Source organism: Miscanthus floridulus, unplaced genomic scaffold (genome assembly GCF_019320115.1).
Source record: "Miscanthus floridulus cultivar M001 unplaced genomic scaffold, ASM1932011v1 fs_33_2_3, whole genome shotgun sequence".
NCBI classification, from domain to species: Eukaryota; Viridiplantae; Streptophyta; class Magnoliopsida; order Poales; family Poaceae; genus Miscanthus; species Miscanthus floridulus.
In genome coordinates this window covers 32,445-49,399 of record NW_027096610.1, presented here as the reverse complement: position 1 = coordinate 49,399, position 16,955 = coordinate 32,445, and the positions used below count along the sequence as shown (strand labels likewise).

General features: G+C 46.8%; 1 protein-coding gene and 1 pseudogene across 1 annotated transcript; one reads left to right on the top strand and one right to left on the bottom strand.

The window, feature by feature from the left end:
- Positions 1-8,154: 8,154 nt before the first annotated feature.
- LOC136531397 (protein DETOXIFICATION 16-like) lies at positions 8,155-14,266 on the top strand (annotated as a pseudogene).
- A 491-nt stretch (positions 14,267-14,757) lies between these two features.
- Positions 14,758-16,664, bottom strand: LOC136531396 (alpha-1,3-arabinosyltransferase XAT2-like). Its single transcript, XM_066524062.1, has 2 exons — positions 16,385-16,664; positions 14,758-16,287 (listed from the first exon to the last, which is right to left on the bottom strand). The coding sequence occupies exons 1-2, from the start codon at positions 16,512-16,514 to the stop codon at positions 15,026-15,028; spliced, it is 1,392 nt and encodes a 463-aa protein (XP_066380159.1). The 5' UTR covers positions 16,515-16,664; the 3' UTR covers positions 14,758-15,025.
- Between the last annotated feature and the right edge of the window lie 291 nt (positions 16,665-16,955).

Genomic DNA, 16,955 nt, shown 5'->3' with positions numbered 1-16,955 from the left:
TGGACGCTGAATTGTTTCGACAATTCCTGTTGATTCCAAAGGGATTTTTATGTGAGACCACTTGCATTGGCTTCCTTATCAAATTAGCTTTTCAACCATATATGGATCATCAAAAACGAAGTCCGGATACGTCTTGGGTGACCAGTTTAAGACAGACTGGTCCTAGAACTTTAGTTGGACTGGGCCTCCACCATGAGAAAGATGAATTGGACGCCCATGCTGGACCTCCTCCTCTCCTTGGCTTGTATGTGATGAAGAAGTGATGTCCTCATTAGGTAGTCAGGTCACAAACTTGTTATCCTGAGCACATACTTGCTTATGGGAGCGAGAAGGCTCGTTACTCTCTTGTCGTGGGTTCTGGCTCTTTTCAGACCGACTGATTGGAGGCGAGGAAAGGTGGAGGTCTAAGCACTATACTGAGACCGGGTCTCAAGTGAGGGAGCTTGGAGTCTAAGTTTGGACAAGGACCTAGTTCTCGTGATAGGAGTGGAATGGGTTGGTCTTGTTTGTGCCTGGGGTGCAAACAGGGCATGTGTTTCGGGGTACCCAGCTGGGATACATTGGTTCACGACCGTTTCTGTGAGACGGTACGACTTGGCTATGGTCTAGCACCGTAGTAAGAACTAGAAGATGAAAGATGGTAAAATGGTTCTAATGGCTCAACCCTTGCTTGAAAGTAGAACATGTGCTTACCTAGAATGGTTAGCTAATGAAGTAATCATGACTACTAATAAAACTTGACTATAAGGATAAACTATTAGTAATGGTTTTCGCAAATAAAAAGAAAATAGCAAACTCATATTGCCTATCATATCCTTGAGAGTTGAGAAACTATTCTCACTAGTCGGGTAAGTCCTGCGAGTACATTATATACTCAGGGTTTATTTTACCCCTGTTGTAGGTGCAGCTTGAGGAGTAGCTCTTGTGTGGAGGATTCTTCTGGTGGGCACAGACGGATTCTTGTATCGTTTTCGCTAGATATTTATTTTCATTTCGCTGTTTAATTATCGTAGTCTAAATTCTGGTATTGTAATAAATAATTTTTAAGAACTCTTGTTGTATGAAATAGACTAAGTATTGTAAGCTCGTACTCATTATTGGATTCTGGATGTAAAAATGTGGATTGTTTCGAGTTCTCCCTTAGGGTGTGCTCGACGGAACTGTCCGATGTAGCTCCCTTTCGAGGTGTTTAGTGTCTAGTGAAAGACGAGTGCCTCTAAAAGCGTGTTATTTTGGGCGGTTCTACCACAGAGGATCTCCAACAAGTAGATGACATTGCCTAGGATGATGCTCTGACATCTGTGGGGCTTATCAACTTATTAGATGAACCAATGACTGAAGAAGCTGTCATTGGAGGTTCACAAGATCAGCAAAACCTTGCCTCAGGGTCCTGCAAGTAGGTGACAATGCATGGGGTGATGATCTTAGGTCGGCGGGGATGGTCAACTTATTAGATGAACCAATAGCTCAAGAAGCCACTGTTAGTGATGCTATGATGGATGACCCTATGGTGCCGATTGCCCAAGACGATGTGCTATGGGCTTTGAGTCCTATAGTGCTAGCGGGTGACTATGGCATGCTCTTCCGAATCTTGATGAACAAGTGACAGTAATAGATAACATCGATGTTAAAAATAAGAACCCCCTAGCAGAAAAGTAACTAAATTGTGCTGGAGAGCACATAAGACCGTGTATAACTTATTAATTGTTATATACTCTACTGTTTGGTTTCATATGATTACAGTGTTAGGTTGAACCTGCCCATGTAGGAGAAAAACTGGGCTGCCTATGCCGTGAGCTCCATGATTTGATGGGCAGTTTGTGTGCTACAACCATTACCATGGAACATCGCTAGATGCCTTCTCCCTATGTGATCGAGTGCTAGTTACTGCCTTTTCACATCCTAATCGGTTTTCTTTTTTTGAACTCAAAACCCTGTTAGATTTTCAAATCATCTGTAACTTTTTTTGTGATACCATTTCTCACTTATTTTACACCCTAGCCTCAAATTAATGCGGAGAACCTCATCGGATTTGATTTCTTCCTTGCAAGTCTTTGTGATATGAAAAGGATCATTAATTGATCTAAATTATTTATATGGGGCATGTTGAGATACGCATGGGATAATTAAAAGGCAAAATTGGTTGGTGGACATCCAAAGTGATGGTTGTTTGCTGGCGGCCACCCATTTTGGAGCAGTTTGCCAGAAGACACTCTGGTTCGTTGAAATTTGGCAACAGGACACCGTGCCCCAGTTTCAACTGATTGAGAAGAGAGAAATTTTCATTTTGAACATTCGATGCCCCCTGAGCCATAGTTGTGTCCGCCCCCAACCTGGTCTGGTTGGACCACATAAGAACCGGCCCCGACCTGGCCATTAGGCTTAGGTCGTGTGCCACTTTCCCTAATCCCACACTCTCGTCGCCGCCCACTCGATTGTTGTGCTTGTCGTGCCACCGTCCACTCCAGTGCCTGCCACCACTGACACCTCCAGCCTCAGCCATCATTCACCATGTGGGGCTGAGGATCTAGAGCACCCTCGTGACCCGAAGATGAAGTCCCCTAGTAGGAAGAATGCGTAGTGCCCTAGTTCTCTGCCTAGGGTTCCTTAATTGAAATGGATTCCAAAAGGGTGAGCTTTCTTGAACCCGTACTCTTTGGATCTGTATGCCTATGGATACGTTAGAAAGGTTGCGGTTTGAAATCGTTTAGTTTGGTTCTTTTCCTTTGTTTTGATTTAGGATGGATCTCATGATCACGTGTAGGTTGGTGCTTAGAGTACCTGCCTATGTAGAAGAAAGACCAGATGGGTTAGATGATTATCATGTAACTGCTAACTACATGCGTGTGGTGGACAAGGATACCTTCAATTGGATGGGTTTTCATGAGTTGCTTGGTCAGGAGATAGTTCATGGTCAAGCTGAAGATAATGATGAGGATGATGATTGGGGAGAGTCTGATGAAATTGAGTATGTAGGAGTAGATGATGAGAAGGAGAAGTACAAGGATGTGCTAAATGATGATGATGATGATGACTGTGATTACTATCCTGACACTGACCCAGAAGATGATGACCCACTAGTTATGGATGATGAGAGGGGTTGTGAGGGTGTGGTGCATGTGACTGACATAGATAACTCTAAGACAGTTGTTGGTGTTACTTTTGAAGATGGTTTCTATTTTAAGAGGTGTATTAGGCAATATGATGTGCTTAATGAAGTTGAACCTGCAGTTCCTTGTAGTGAGTCACGGCGGTACATAGCACATTATAAGGCCAAGAGGTGTAGGTGGAGGATTCATGCATCTCAGTGTCAAGATGGGAAGACATGGTAGGTATGTGTTCATTTCAGAGTTTGATTTAGGGTTTGATTCAGGGCTTAATGAATTTGTATACTAACTGTTCACATTGTTTCGTTGTTTTACTTGTTTTATTAATGGGTGCAAATTAAGAAGTTACCACACAAGCATAACTATGCTAGCAAAAGCAAAGTTGAAAGGAATTGTATGGCTACCAATCACTTGGTCAAGGACAGAGTTATAAACTAGCTTAGGGAGGATCCAACTCTTGGGCCTAAAGTTTTGAAGAAGAAGTTGGAGGAGAAGTGCTGCATCTAGGTGAGCTACTACGTTGTTTGGGATGGCCAGCAAATGGCCTTAGATGAGGTAATGGATGGCTAGGAGGACAGCTTTGTACATGTGTTTTCTTGGAAGAGAGAGATTGAGAAGAGGAATGCTGGCAGTGTTGTAGAGATTGAGTGGGAGGTTGTGAATAAGAAGAGAAGATTCAGTAGGATGTTTGTAGCACTAAAGCCATGCATTGATGGCTTCCTCCAAGGTTGTAGACCTTATTTAGGAATTGATTCCACAGTTTTGACAGCAAAGTGGAAGGGGCAGTTAGCAGCTACAGTAGGGATTGATGGCCACAACTGGATGTTCCTAGTGGCCTATGGAGTATTTGGTAGTGAGACCAAGGAGAATTAGGAATGGTTCATGAAGATGCTGCATAAGGCTATTGGATCCCCACCTGGTCTTGCTATTTCAACTAATGCAGGTATGTTTCCTTCATTGTTTGATGCCGTGTTACATTCAGTGTTTCATCCCATGCAGCCTGACATTGTTTCCTTGGTTGCTAACTGCAGGTAAAGGAATAGATAAGGTTGTTATCAAAGTCTTTAGAAATGGTGGAGAGAACAAAGCATGCATGAGGCATCTTGTCAAGAATTTCCAGAAGAGATTTAGGGGAGAAGTGTTTGAAAGGAACTTGTGGTCTGCATCAAGGTGCTACAGACAGACAACCCATGATAGGAACTGAAATGAGATGCTCAAAGCATGCCCAAAGGCAACAACATGGTTGTTGGACAATCACAAACAGCTATGGGCAAGGTCCAAGTTTAGCACAACAAGCAAATGTGACTATGTCACCAACAACATAGCTGAGACCTTCAACAGTTGGATCAAGGAGGAGAAGTCCTTACCTGTTGTAGAACTCATGGACATGATAAGGCAGTTGATCATGGAGCAGTTTTGCACAAGGAGGCAACTGGCCTCAAAGTTGTCTGAGTTCAAGATTTTGCCTCATGTCATGAAGGAACTACACAACAAGAGCAGAAATATGAAGTACACCATTCACAAGAGTGGTCCAATGGTGGGAGAAGTAGGAGTGAATAAGGACCTAGTCCCATGGAGGTTCATTGTTGATCTGGACAAGAAAGAGTGCACTTGTAGAGGTTGGCAGTTAACTGGCCTGCCTTATGTGCATGCCATAGCTTTCATTCGCACAAGAAGAGTTGAATTGGAGGACTTTGTTGACCATTACTACTCTGTAGAAATGTTTAAAGCAGCTTATGCAACTGTTGTGCCTCTTATGCCAGGCAAGGAAGAATGGAAAAAGGTGGAAATTGGCTTCAAACTCCTTTCTCCTAAATGCAATAGAGCAGCAGGAAGGCCAAGGAAGAGAAGGATAGTTGGAGTTAAAGAGGGTGGGTCAACCAGCAAGGGCAAGAGAAGGTGTAAAAGGTGTGGTGGACTTGGCCACCTCTAGAAAACCTACAATGAAACTATCCTAGACCCTGATGCACCACCACCTGCACCACCAAAGAAGAAGAAAAGGACTTACAAGCTAAAAGTGGTTGAGATTATAGAAACCACAGATGATCCATCTAAGAAGAAGAAGAAGAGGAAGGCCTCCTCCAAAGGGAAACAACCCAACAAGAAGAACAAGACAACTCTAGCTGAGCCTACACCTCCTGATCAAACTATGCAGTAAGTGATCCATCTCTTGGCACTATTTTTTAGTTAATTTAAAGGCATGCCTAGTTTAAAACATGTTAACCACACATTTCATCTTACAGGGTTCCAAACTCCTCGGTCACTAGGAGGCAGGCCAAACAGCAAGTGGCAGATAGCCCAAGGACAGTGACTAGGAGTTAGGCTACCTCAACGTTGACATCCAGTCCAAGCGCATGCACTAGGAGCAAGAGGGCCCTAATGGACATCTAGGCACTACAAGCAACATAGGAAGAGAAGAAAGCTTTTGACTTCTGTGCTTTTGTGTGCTTTTGAGCCACCTGTGCCATATGAACTTGACAGAACTTGGTATTGTAATGTATTAAACATGGTATTGTAATCTGGCATATGAACTTGGCAGAACTTGGTAATGTAGTGAACTTGGTATTGTATTCTTGTGAATTTGAAGGCTTGGTAATATAGTGAATTCAAGGCTATTGTTGCTTGATGTATGTTGCTGGCCTTATTCAAGTTGGTCATGCTAAAAATTTATTAACCTGGGCAATGTCACATAACTGCATTTCATTTATTTCACAAACATTACAAAGCTAAGTTCATGCTTGGTTATACAATAACATGCACATGGCAACAAAAGCATACAACTCCTACAAACACACTGGCCACATTCATCCACCTAAGAACTCTCTGCTCTCCAGCTATTCTACTCACATCGGCCCTCTGAGCTACTACAACATTGTCAGGTTCAACACAGAATTCTCCAAAGCCTTCAAGCCGGCCATCACTGCTGCAGCATCCACGCCATCTCCTGTGCTCACTGGCTTCCACATGAAGAAACTGCGCTGCGTGTTGCCCTGATCACGCCGAAGAGCACAACATTTGGATGAACTCTAGATCCGATTTGAAAATGCAAAAATGGACCAGCAAGAAATGCAAATAACTCACCCAGTCACGATTCCTGCAAGTGTAGAACTGCTTGTCTGGGTCGTTTTGGGTTCTAGACATCCGCTCCACAACCGTCATCGTCCTGTAGAAAGGGCACAGCGGCTGCGCCTCTCTCGCTCCACGTGAACCTATCGAGGACGAAGCGCCTGAGCCTGTCGCCATCTTCAACTGGCCTCTGCTTGCGCTTTCGTGTCGACGACGCCAGCCCGCCAACGCCACGCCCGCACGCCCGTCCACCGCCGCCGCCGCTTTTATCGTGGAGACAAGGAATGAGAGAGACAATTAACAGTCGGGTTGGGGCCGGTTCTTATGTGGTCCAACCAGACCAGGTTGGGGGCGGACCCAACTATGGCTCAAGGGCATCGGATGTCCAACATAAAAATTTCTCTCTCCTCAACCAGTTGAAACCGGGGCACGGTGTCCTGTAGCCAAATTTCAACGAACCAGAGTGTCTTCTGGCAAACTACTCCAAAATAGATGTTCGCTAGCAAATGACCATCATTTTGGATGTCCGACAGCCAATTTTGCCTAATTAAAATGGAACAATGAGAGATTGGATATCATATTTTTGCTTACAACTCTTTGTAGTACTCATGCAGTATACACATGCAAGCCTCGTTGAGGGATTGACTTAGTAGTTGGTAAGTTTGGTAGGTACACACTACCCCCACAAGTTATAAGGAACTATTTTTTAGGGCGTGACTAGCGTCCGGACGTCCAGACGCGTGCCTGCGTAGCCCACCTCCATCTGCATCGCTCGGACTCACACGTGCACCCTACCCTCGACATTGTCACCGCCACTCCTCGCGTCCGGATGGACGGCCGCGCAGCCCGCCCCCCTGCGCCCTCATCCTTCCCCTGATCCCCACATATCTCTCTCTGTGTGGGCGGGACTTGGGAGCCGACCTCCAGCTCGCTGTGTCCCCGTCCGCCCGTCCCCAGCTATGTCGCGCCCCATCCCCCGATGCTTGGGCCATACGCCCATCACTCACCATGCCCCCTAAAACTCTTGCAACATGAAAACACTTGGATGCAACATACGTCGGACATGAGATATAGTGTTGCAACATATGTGTGAACCATATGCAACATCCAGATAAAACACTTACAATATGTGTGTGAAATGTATATAACATCTAGATAAACAATTGCTTCAATATACGTCTAAAATAGATGAAATATTTCTTTAAAACGCTTGCAACATACCACTAAAAACACTTGCAAAAATATGCAACATGTGCAATATCCCGATCTACTTTTCCAATATCCATATGTGACAATTGCAACATACCTCTGAAATATTTGAAACACTTGAAACACACATTTGCAACATAGGGGAGGGAAAGGCCGAGACCGGTCGATTCCGGTGGTCGGGGTGGGATCCGGCGGCGTGCAAGCACCACCAGCACCGACCATGCTCATTGGTGCCCTTGGCTCGCCCGGGAAGACCTGAGACGCCACGGCACGTGTGCCCCAGTGGCCATGGCGGGGTCAGCGGCGCGCCCGACGGCAATGGGCGACGGATGGACAGCGAGCGAGGGTGGCGGTGCGGCCGATGAGGGGGAAGGGCACGGTGCGGTAGCCCGACGAGCACGCGGTGGGGGAAGGGAGCGGATGGATGAGCAGCCAGACGCTTTGGACACCGAGCGGAGTGGGAAATTGTTTTTTTTTTTGTTTCGGATAGCCAGGACTCGGGAGTCACTGACGGACGTCCGTGTTGAATCATTATTGTATTTTTTAAGATTTATATGATTAAAAAACCCACAAGTTACAATAAACTATTTTTTCTTTTTGAGACGAAGATAAGAAACTATTTAAAATTAAAAAATTGAAAACAGAGTTTGGCAGATTTTAGCCCATCATGCAACGCCTTTTCATGCGGAAGTTCCTCTCCTTTCCTTAACATGCTAGTTGCCAGATTGTCCGTGCCACGTTGCCACTGCGCAGCCAATCAGACCCCCGGGGGTCCGAGCCGAAACTGTCCCCTGCCCGCTCCCCTCAATTCGCTACTCGCTAGTCAACTCAAACCCGGGGGTCCGAGCCCGTGAGGCCATCGCGATCGCGAAATGGGTGGCGCTAGCGCCGGCGGGGCGACGGAGGCGGCGTCCTCGCCTCTCCTCATGCCCCGCTCCGCTCCACGCCCCGCGGTGGAGGCGGAGGTGCGGCGGCAGGTGGGGCTCGCGGCGCCGCTGGTGGCGTGCAGCCTGCTGCAGTACAGCCTGCAGGTGGTCTCCGTCATGTTCGCCGGACACCTAGGGGACCTCTCCCTCTCCGGAGCCTCCGTTGCCGCCTCCTTCGCCAACGTCACCGGCTTCAGCGTCCTGGTACGTGCAGTGGTAACCTCTCTCCACTCAGCCATTTGTGCAACTCGGGTCTCGGTATGTGCTACTGCTTGTGCATAAGTCTGAAGAGCAGGGAGGGGATGTGAAATTGTGGATCGGAACATGTACACTGTAGGAGCTAGTTGTTTAAGGAAATTATAACCAAAATTAGTACGAATTATGTAAATGCTTGCGCATTACTCCAATTAGTTTCCCACATGGTCCATAATTATACCTACTAGAACTCTAGAAGTAAGAGCGGCATATGAGTTTTGACTTATTGCGCAGTGGCCAGTGCTATACTGCGTGATGCCTACTGTGCTACCAGTAAATTAATTGGAATTCATGCTCCTCTTTTCCATGTCAAGCTGGGTATGGGAAGCGCATTGGATACCTTTTGTGGACAATCATACGGAGCAAGACAATATGACATGCTGGGGACACACACGCAAAGGGCGATAATTGTTCTTATGCTTACGGGTGTTCCTCTGGCCTTTGTTTTGGCCTTCGCTGGCCAAATACTTATCGCCCTTGGTCAAAATCCTGAGATATCATTTGAAGCTGGACTGTATGCTCAGTGGTTGATTCCTGGCCTTTTCGCGTATGGTTTGCTTCAGTGCCTTACCAGATTCCTGCAGACCCAAAATATTGTCCAGATATTGGTAGCTTGCTCTGGACTTACTTTGCTACTTCATGTTATGCTATGCTGGTTGCTGGTTTGAAGTTTTGGCCTTGGCCACAATGGCGCAGCTCTGGCAACCTCAATATCTTACTGGTTCAATGTGGCATTCCTAGCTGTGTATGTGAAAGTCTCTGAAGATGGCAGAAGAAGTTGGCACGGATGGTCAAGGGAGGCGCTGAAGTTAAAGGATGCCAAAGTATATCTAAAGCTAGCAATTCCATCTACCTTTATGACCTGGTAAGCCTGATATGGGGCACCATGTGAAAAACATGTATTTCAATGAGTCTTGAGTGTTTAACTTATGGTTTGGCAAAGAAGTAATGTGTACCTTTTTACCTACTTTCTGCATGGAACTGGTTATTTGACTTGCAAGATAGCTGAGCTTGGAGTATTGGGCATTTGAGATGGTGGTTCTCCTAGCAGGATTTCTTCCAGATCCAAAACTGGAAACTTCAATTTTGTCGGTCAGGTAAGCAAATGAAACTTGAAATGCCTCCTCCCTTTCAGTAATCGGAAATTCTATTAAACTGATCAATGTTTTAGATGTGATGTTATTCTGTAACATGGCTGATCACTCTGCGGTTGCATTGGTTTCCTTTCTTATGTCTTGAGATAGCCATTTCTTGTGCATCAACCATGCATCAGTAATGGTGCTTTCAGTGCTTGATGTGAAGTAACTTTGACTCTTGCAGCCTAAACACAATGTGGATGGTCTATACAATTCCAAGTGGCCTCAGCAGTGCAATAAGGTCAGAGGAGCATAAATTCGTAGTGCCCACTCCTTTTTGTTCTGTGATAAAAGAAACTTGTGGTTAACTAATTTTGGCCCATGATTCTTTGTTTCTTTGCAGTATTAGAGTGTCCAATGAGCTAGGTGCTGGGAACCAACATGCAGCACGCCTATCAGTTTATGTTTCAGGAATCATGTGCCTTGCTGAGGGCCTTTTTGTAGCTATCATCACAGTATTAGTGCGAGATGTCTGGGGTTATTTGTACAGCAATGAAGATGAGGTAGTGAAGCATGTATCGATTATGATGCCAATTCTTGCTACTTCTGACTTCATGGATGGAATACAGTGCACACTATCAGGTTTGGGATAATTGCATTGTCTAGTATGCAGCATTTGCATCATATCGTACTTCTGCTCCATGTTGGGAAATTCATATGCAGATACTGTAATCAGAATATCATTATTGTAAAGTTGCTTAGCTTTTATTTTGTTTGATCACTTGGTCACTTGGTCTTGGTGTTGGTTTGCTTGCCTCATTATGATGCATCAATCCATGTAGATTAATTGTCTTTGATATGCCGCCTGAGCAGGTTAATGTAAAAATGATCACATACCCAACACGCTCAATGCTCTCATAAGTCATAAGAGGGGGGGGGGGGAAATCCGATATGTTTGGTATTGCATGCTACAAGTAAGAGGGTTTCACTAGTAAGCCAGACAGTCCAAATTAGGATCATTGCTGTTCCAAACCTATTGTTTTTTCTAGGTATCATATATCCCTTTACTAAAGAAGAGCGGCGCAAGTATCATGTAAAAAAAACCTATTGTAATTCCTATTTTTCCCATGGTAATCCCGGGATTACCTCTGAACCTTGTATTTTCAAAAACTCCACTTCCTCTTAATGAAATACGTACCTCATGGTACGGTCGAGAAAAAAGAAGAGCGGCACAAATATTATGTACAAGAGTGGTAGTGATTGAATCAGACTTGTCAGTGATTCTATCGTGACACTCCACAATCATAATATCAGTAATCCTTTGTCTAACTGATCCTGGCTGACATATGTTCATTATCTGCATGTCGATTTTAAGGCGCAGCTCGAGGATGTGGCTGGCAGAAAGTATGCTCGGTTATCAACCTGTTTTACTATGCTATTGGTCTCCCTTCAGCTGTTACTTTTGCATTTATTCTGAAGATTGGTGGTAAGGTAGGTTCGACTATGTTTTACTTTTATGTAATTATGATAAGATATATATTGATATGTGTTCCCTTCATGTGCGATGGCAGTGCAAATATTTGCTTTGGTTGTGATGATGCTTCGAACCAACTGGAATGAAGAGGCACACCCTTAAACTTCTTATGCTACAACCAACGGAATGCATGCTCTCTGTTTCTACTGATGGAATTGGATCTTAGTTGTGAGAGGGAGCAGCCCGGGCATGGGACTGTACACATGGAGCAGGTTTGCATCAATGGGGAACAGAATGCAAAACTAATCGCTATAGATTGCTGGGATTTCTTCTCTCTAAGAAATAATATTGCAATTATTCTTTCTCTAAGCTACTTTCAAAAACTAATCCATGGCAACCATTAGTCATCTGTATATCACCTTGGCATGATAAGGTGGCCTATTTAGAACAAATTGAATCTATATTGCAATATGCATGTGGCACCTCAGTTCTAAAATTTGCTTGAAGCATTGCCCTCACTCCACTAACGATAGGCACGGGCCTACTCGTGCATAGCACCTTGCTTCAATTTACATCATCACTAGTTTAACTTGGAGTTAACTATATTTGTCCAAGAGACATATACTAGTATGATTCACTTTAAATTCCTGGGACATGCGACTAACTACCACTACTACACGTGGGCGGCCACCTCTAATCAAAGTGGATATTATAATACCCTATATAAGGCTATAAGGCGTCACTTACCAATCATGCTTTCCTGTGCCGTGTTGATGTGAATGCTGTATATCACTATGTTCTCTAATTGCTATAACTAACCACTCTTTCGCATCTTTTACTGTTCTAGGCTGAAAAGGCCCGAGCTAGAGTTCAGTGTTCAGATGGCAGCATTACATTGATCTGAATGTCATCAGTTGTGATGATACCTCCCTTAAAGGTAGCTGTTTTCTTTTATATAATTGATACTTTTCAGCATTTGAGAATTTTTTCTGTATAGTCAATACGGTGAAAATACTTCAACATGAAATATTACATTGCTAGCCAAGCAGCGTGACTAACTCATGTTACACGTCTATTTAGCATAAGTTCACAATACGCAGTTCATAAAAGGTGTGCACTGGGGGGAACTTTCCAAACAAAGTTTGCCAATTTTGGCTTTGGTGGGAGTGGATGGACGAAAATCCGGGAAAACAGAAATTGAAGTCATAAAAACATGTAAAATATCACTGCTGCAAGGCTTTTATTTATGTTTCCCCCCTCTTTCCCAGATCGTATAGTTATGGTCCACGATTATTTAATGGCAGACAGTACACATCATTAATTTACTATTATGATGCATTGTTTTACCTAACCCATTGTCCTTTCCTTGAGGAGGTTACTCTGCTAGTGTATAGCTTCGATATTAAAGAAAGCATTCAAGCATCTGATGTAACAGTCCATCATGCTTTAGTTGTTGATACGGATCTCTTGGTTATAGATATAGAATGAAAAGGAGAAATATTCAGGCAAAAAAAGGAGAAGGTGCACCATTTCACTATAATATGTCCACATTCTTTGGGAGTTATATTGTGGATTATTGTTTATTTTAGTAAAAGGTGGCATTTTCATGTTTCGACAACGCACTGAAATCGCCCACACCGTGTATTCCCATGCATTTTACCGAACCAAAACAAGAATAAGAAAAGGATTTGTTGCCTGACCAAAGAATTTTGAAGAGAATTCTTGAAACTTCACTGTGTTGAGTGATAATGATAGGGCCACAGTACTGGTATGAAGTACTAGTATGAACAATGTAACCTTAAATATATATTTGTCTCACACGTTCCTCCCCCCTGCTGCACAGAAGTCTCCAGCACGTAAAGCAGTATCCAAGTCTGAGCTTCCAATGGATAGCATCATTATCGACCATGGACTAGCATACAGGACCAAAAACAACGTGCACAAATTACCTACCCTAATTGATGGCCTCCAAAAGCTAATACTTAGGTCTATCTCAAAATTTTGTCAAGGGGTGAACCTGACAAAAGCAGAGACAATGATCTCTGACCAAGAAAGGGTGAATTTGTATTTTCAACGACTGCATTCATTTTCTGTTGAACAGCTGCATTTCGTTCTGAGGACCATTGTGTTTTTGGCCAAACAGACGACGATGCTTTTGCTGATGTTCTCCACGCTTGTCATTTATTCATCCTAATCCGTAACTGAGAATTTCAGATTCAATTTGTAGTGAAATAATGAAGCTCCAGCCTTTATGCATAAAAAGTTAGATCATACATTATAGCTGAAACTCAATTACTTGCTAATATTAGCCCGTTTTTTTATTCTTGAATGTACAGGTGACTGAAATAGTTGATCTTGTAGTTGTAGGTCTATATGAGCCCTTCGGTTCGAGGCACTAGGCAGCAGCTCCAACTCCAAGCTTGACGCCCTGGATCTGGTAGGACTGAACTATCATCCTAAAAGCAGGGTACTTGGCTTACATGTGATGCTCTTGGAGTACGTTTCTCTGTGGCTTCCGCAGCTCAATGATGGCACCGTGAAAGGCGAGGAAGCAGCAGAAGTTTGGTAGCTCTGGAAGTGGAGGGTGTCGTGGACGCTGAGCTGTTTCCAGATCTCAAATACTCCCCCTGCTGACTGTTTGGGTTAATCATTCTCATCTGAAATATATTTACTACTCCATCCATTCCAAATTATGACTCATTTTGACTTTTCTAAATGCACAGTTTTTATAATATATCTTAGATTAGACATAGAGTATATCTTTTTGCAATATGCTTGGAAATGCCAAAAGGATGGAGCGATGAAGTGTGTAAACGTTCCTGCGATGCTTCAGGAGCTCCATCGCCAGGGATGATGCTTCAGGATGCTGCCATGGTCGGTTGCGTGGGCCTTTTCCGGAGCTGATCGATGGCATGCCATCTCATCTGATGGTCACGTTTGTGTACTAGTTGTAGATAATAATCTCTGGTTGGCTCAGAGAGAAAGGAAATGACTCCCCTTTCGGTTGGTTTACGGTGTTGTCAACTGTGGTACCCTTCTTTTCCGTGTGGGAAACAGTTGAGCAACCACTGCATCACCTGCACCTTGTTTAAGACCTCTTCCTTGGTCCGTAAACGTTAGGCTAGCTAGGGTCGGCCATGTTTAGCACATATAGACAAGCAGGTTTTATCGTTGCAAACTGGCTTCTCGGAGAAACAGAGGAAGACAGGGGGTTGGTGGTGCGTTAAGCTAACGACTGTGCTGGCGAGGACTTGAAGCATCATGCTGCTTTCAGATAAAGCGATGGCCTCCTAAACAACAAGTCCTTATTAGTGAATGCCTGTCACAAGCCTCTGTAGCTGAGGATGAGGGAACACGACAGGACAGGACATATGTGGCCACATTGGTACATTTGCATGCCTAGCTGCTGGGAATCTTCAAAGGAAAAATTTGCCTGCCAATGGCAGTCATGATCACATCGGACCGCACCCTACATGGGCAGATGATGGGCTATATGGACAAATAATTTACATTTTGCTAGTGTTGGTCTTTACCGACAACAATCAATCATTTACAGTGTGTGTGTGTGTAAATTAACCTTGGACACGACCAGACCTTGTTTTTGTTCCTCTCCTCCTTTACCCAGAAAAAAAGAAGAAAAAAACAATGAAAGAAATGAGTCTTGCCACAAGAGTGGAGAGAGGGAGGGAGAGAAAAGGAGAAGAGAAAACAAGTGGGAGTATAGAACAAAAATCCAAAAAAGACATGGTGTGAACTGTGAAGTGAGCCTGCCTATCTACCAACCAGCTGACTGAAGCTGAAGCTGCAGGCTGCAGCAGCAGAGCAGCTAGCTCCAATGCAATGCAAGAAGCAAGGAGAGCCAGCCCAATCTGAAGTGAAACCTGCAGCAGGGAATAGGGAACAGACGATCAGTCATGGCGACGGCAACAGATCTCGCGCCTGCTCCAGCGTCCTGGTGAATCTGGTGAGGTTGAGCCTGACGTTCTGCTTGTCGAGGTACACCGTCTTGATGGCGTCCCATCCCTTCTTGTGCACGTCGTAGGGGTGCTTGAGGTAGAAGTGGTCCTCCGGGTAGAGGTCCCTGAGCGAGCTCTCCTCCAGGGACACGTTGTACTCCATGTAGGTGACGTCCATGTCCCTGGCGGGGTCCTTGAAGGTGACCCGGGTGAGCCACTCGAGCCCGCCGAACGGCACCACCTGCACCAGCACGGCGCGGCTGGGGAGGAACACCATGTTGGTGAGCCCGGCGCCGTGCACGCCCATCATGACGTCCGCCGAGTTCACCAGCCGCGCGAAGTTTGGCATGTCCGTGTGGTTGTCCGGCTCGGCGATCCGCACGTCGAACTTCGCCGCCGCGGCCGCGCGCGCCATGGCGCGCTCGTTGACGAACCGGCGCGAGCTCTTGCGCGAGATGATGAGGAGCCGGGGCTGGTCCTTGCGCCGGGGCGCCCCCGACCGCGACGCCACGGCGCGCTCCAGCCGGAACGCGCGGCGGAGCAGGCGCTTGAAGTCGACCACCGTCTCGCCACCGGGCGTCCGCGACGCGTCGATGCCCATGGCGCGGTGGAAGGTGGAGCCGATGACGATCCGCGGGAAGCAGTGCACCTCCTGGTCGTTGTTCACGTCGATGACGTCGTAGCGGGAGAGCTGGCGGAAGAGGGGCTTGAACTTGTCGGCCCACCAGTCCTTGATGTCGGCGAGCAGGAACTGGACCTCCCCGCCGAAGTGGTGCGTGGACGCGAACAGCGGCACAAGCACGTCGGCGTAATCGTGGTAGAGGTTGCCCGCGAAGCCGCCGCTGGAGAAGAGGAACCCCGGGACGGAGTGGTTCCGCGTGCAGAGCGGCGGGACGACGGTGGTGGTGTCGTTGGGGGAGCCGCCGCCGCCGCCGAAGGGGACGAGCGTGAACTCGCGGACGTCGTCCATGGCCACCGGGTCGTGCAGCCGCGCGTACGGCTTGGTTTTCCACTCGCGGGACAGAGGATTGATGTAGATCTTGGAGTGGTTGCCGTCCACGCGGATGTCGCCCACCGCGGCGCACCGCTCGGAGCGCTTGCTGGTGTTGTAGCAGGTCGGGCGGGACGGGTCGAAGTCCTCCTCGCCGATGGGGCCTGAGAGCTTGTACCGCGTGCTGTCGTAGTCCTCGTCCACCTCCAGCTCCTCCGCCGCCTTGGCTGCAGTTGCAGTGGAATCAGTGGATGGGCGGTCAGATTGGTGGATAAGGCAAGAGTAGGAGGAATTGAAGGAGGAGGAGGAGAGGCGGCGACGTACGGAAGGGGTTGGAGCAGTATCGCGCCTTGATGTAGGTGAGGACGCAGAGGGAGACGAGCATGGTGACGACCATGGCGGCGTTGCCCATCCGGCGCGGCTCCTGCCGGCCCCTCGGCTGCTTCATGGCCATGGCCACCGTGGCACCCCGGCACCCCTGCCGCCTCGCTCCGGTCGCTGGGTCTGGAAGCGTGCGAGGCGAGCTGCAGTAGATGATCGAGAGGGTATTAAAGGGAGGAAGGCAGGGGTTCCCGGGGTTGGGCTCGCTCGCTCGCGTCCGTCGATGGCGACCCCGCGGCGAGCAACCAGAAACAAGTTGGTGGGTGGTTGACGCCCGATCCCTCGCCTCGCCTCGCTCGTGGGTGCGGGGGTGGGGATGCGCGGCACAGCCACGGCAACCACTGCAGCCGACGCGCTGGCCCCGCCGGCCGGGCCCCAGCGCAGCGTACCAACCCAACCCCAACCCGCGCTCCACCGATCCATGAATCTTTCATCCATCGGTGAAGGAACAGTAAAGGCGAGCCGGCCGGGAACGGCAAAGATGCCGCTTTCCAGATTTCTCGTCCGACAGTGC

Excerpts from the sequence above, each read along its gene's own strand:
- LOC136531396 (XM_066524062.1), bottom strand. The coding sequence starts at position 16,514 with ATGGCCATGAAGCAGCCGAGGGGCCGGCAGGAGCCGCGCCGGATGGGC. Across the intron at positions 16,288-16,384 it reads ATACTGCTCCAACCCCTTCC|CCAAGGCGGCGGAGGAGCTG; the intron begins GTACGTCGCCGC and ends CTGCAACTGCAG.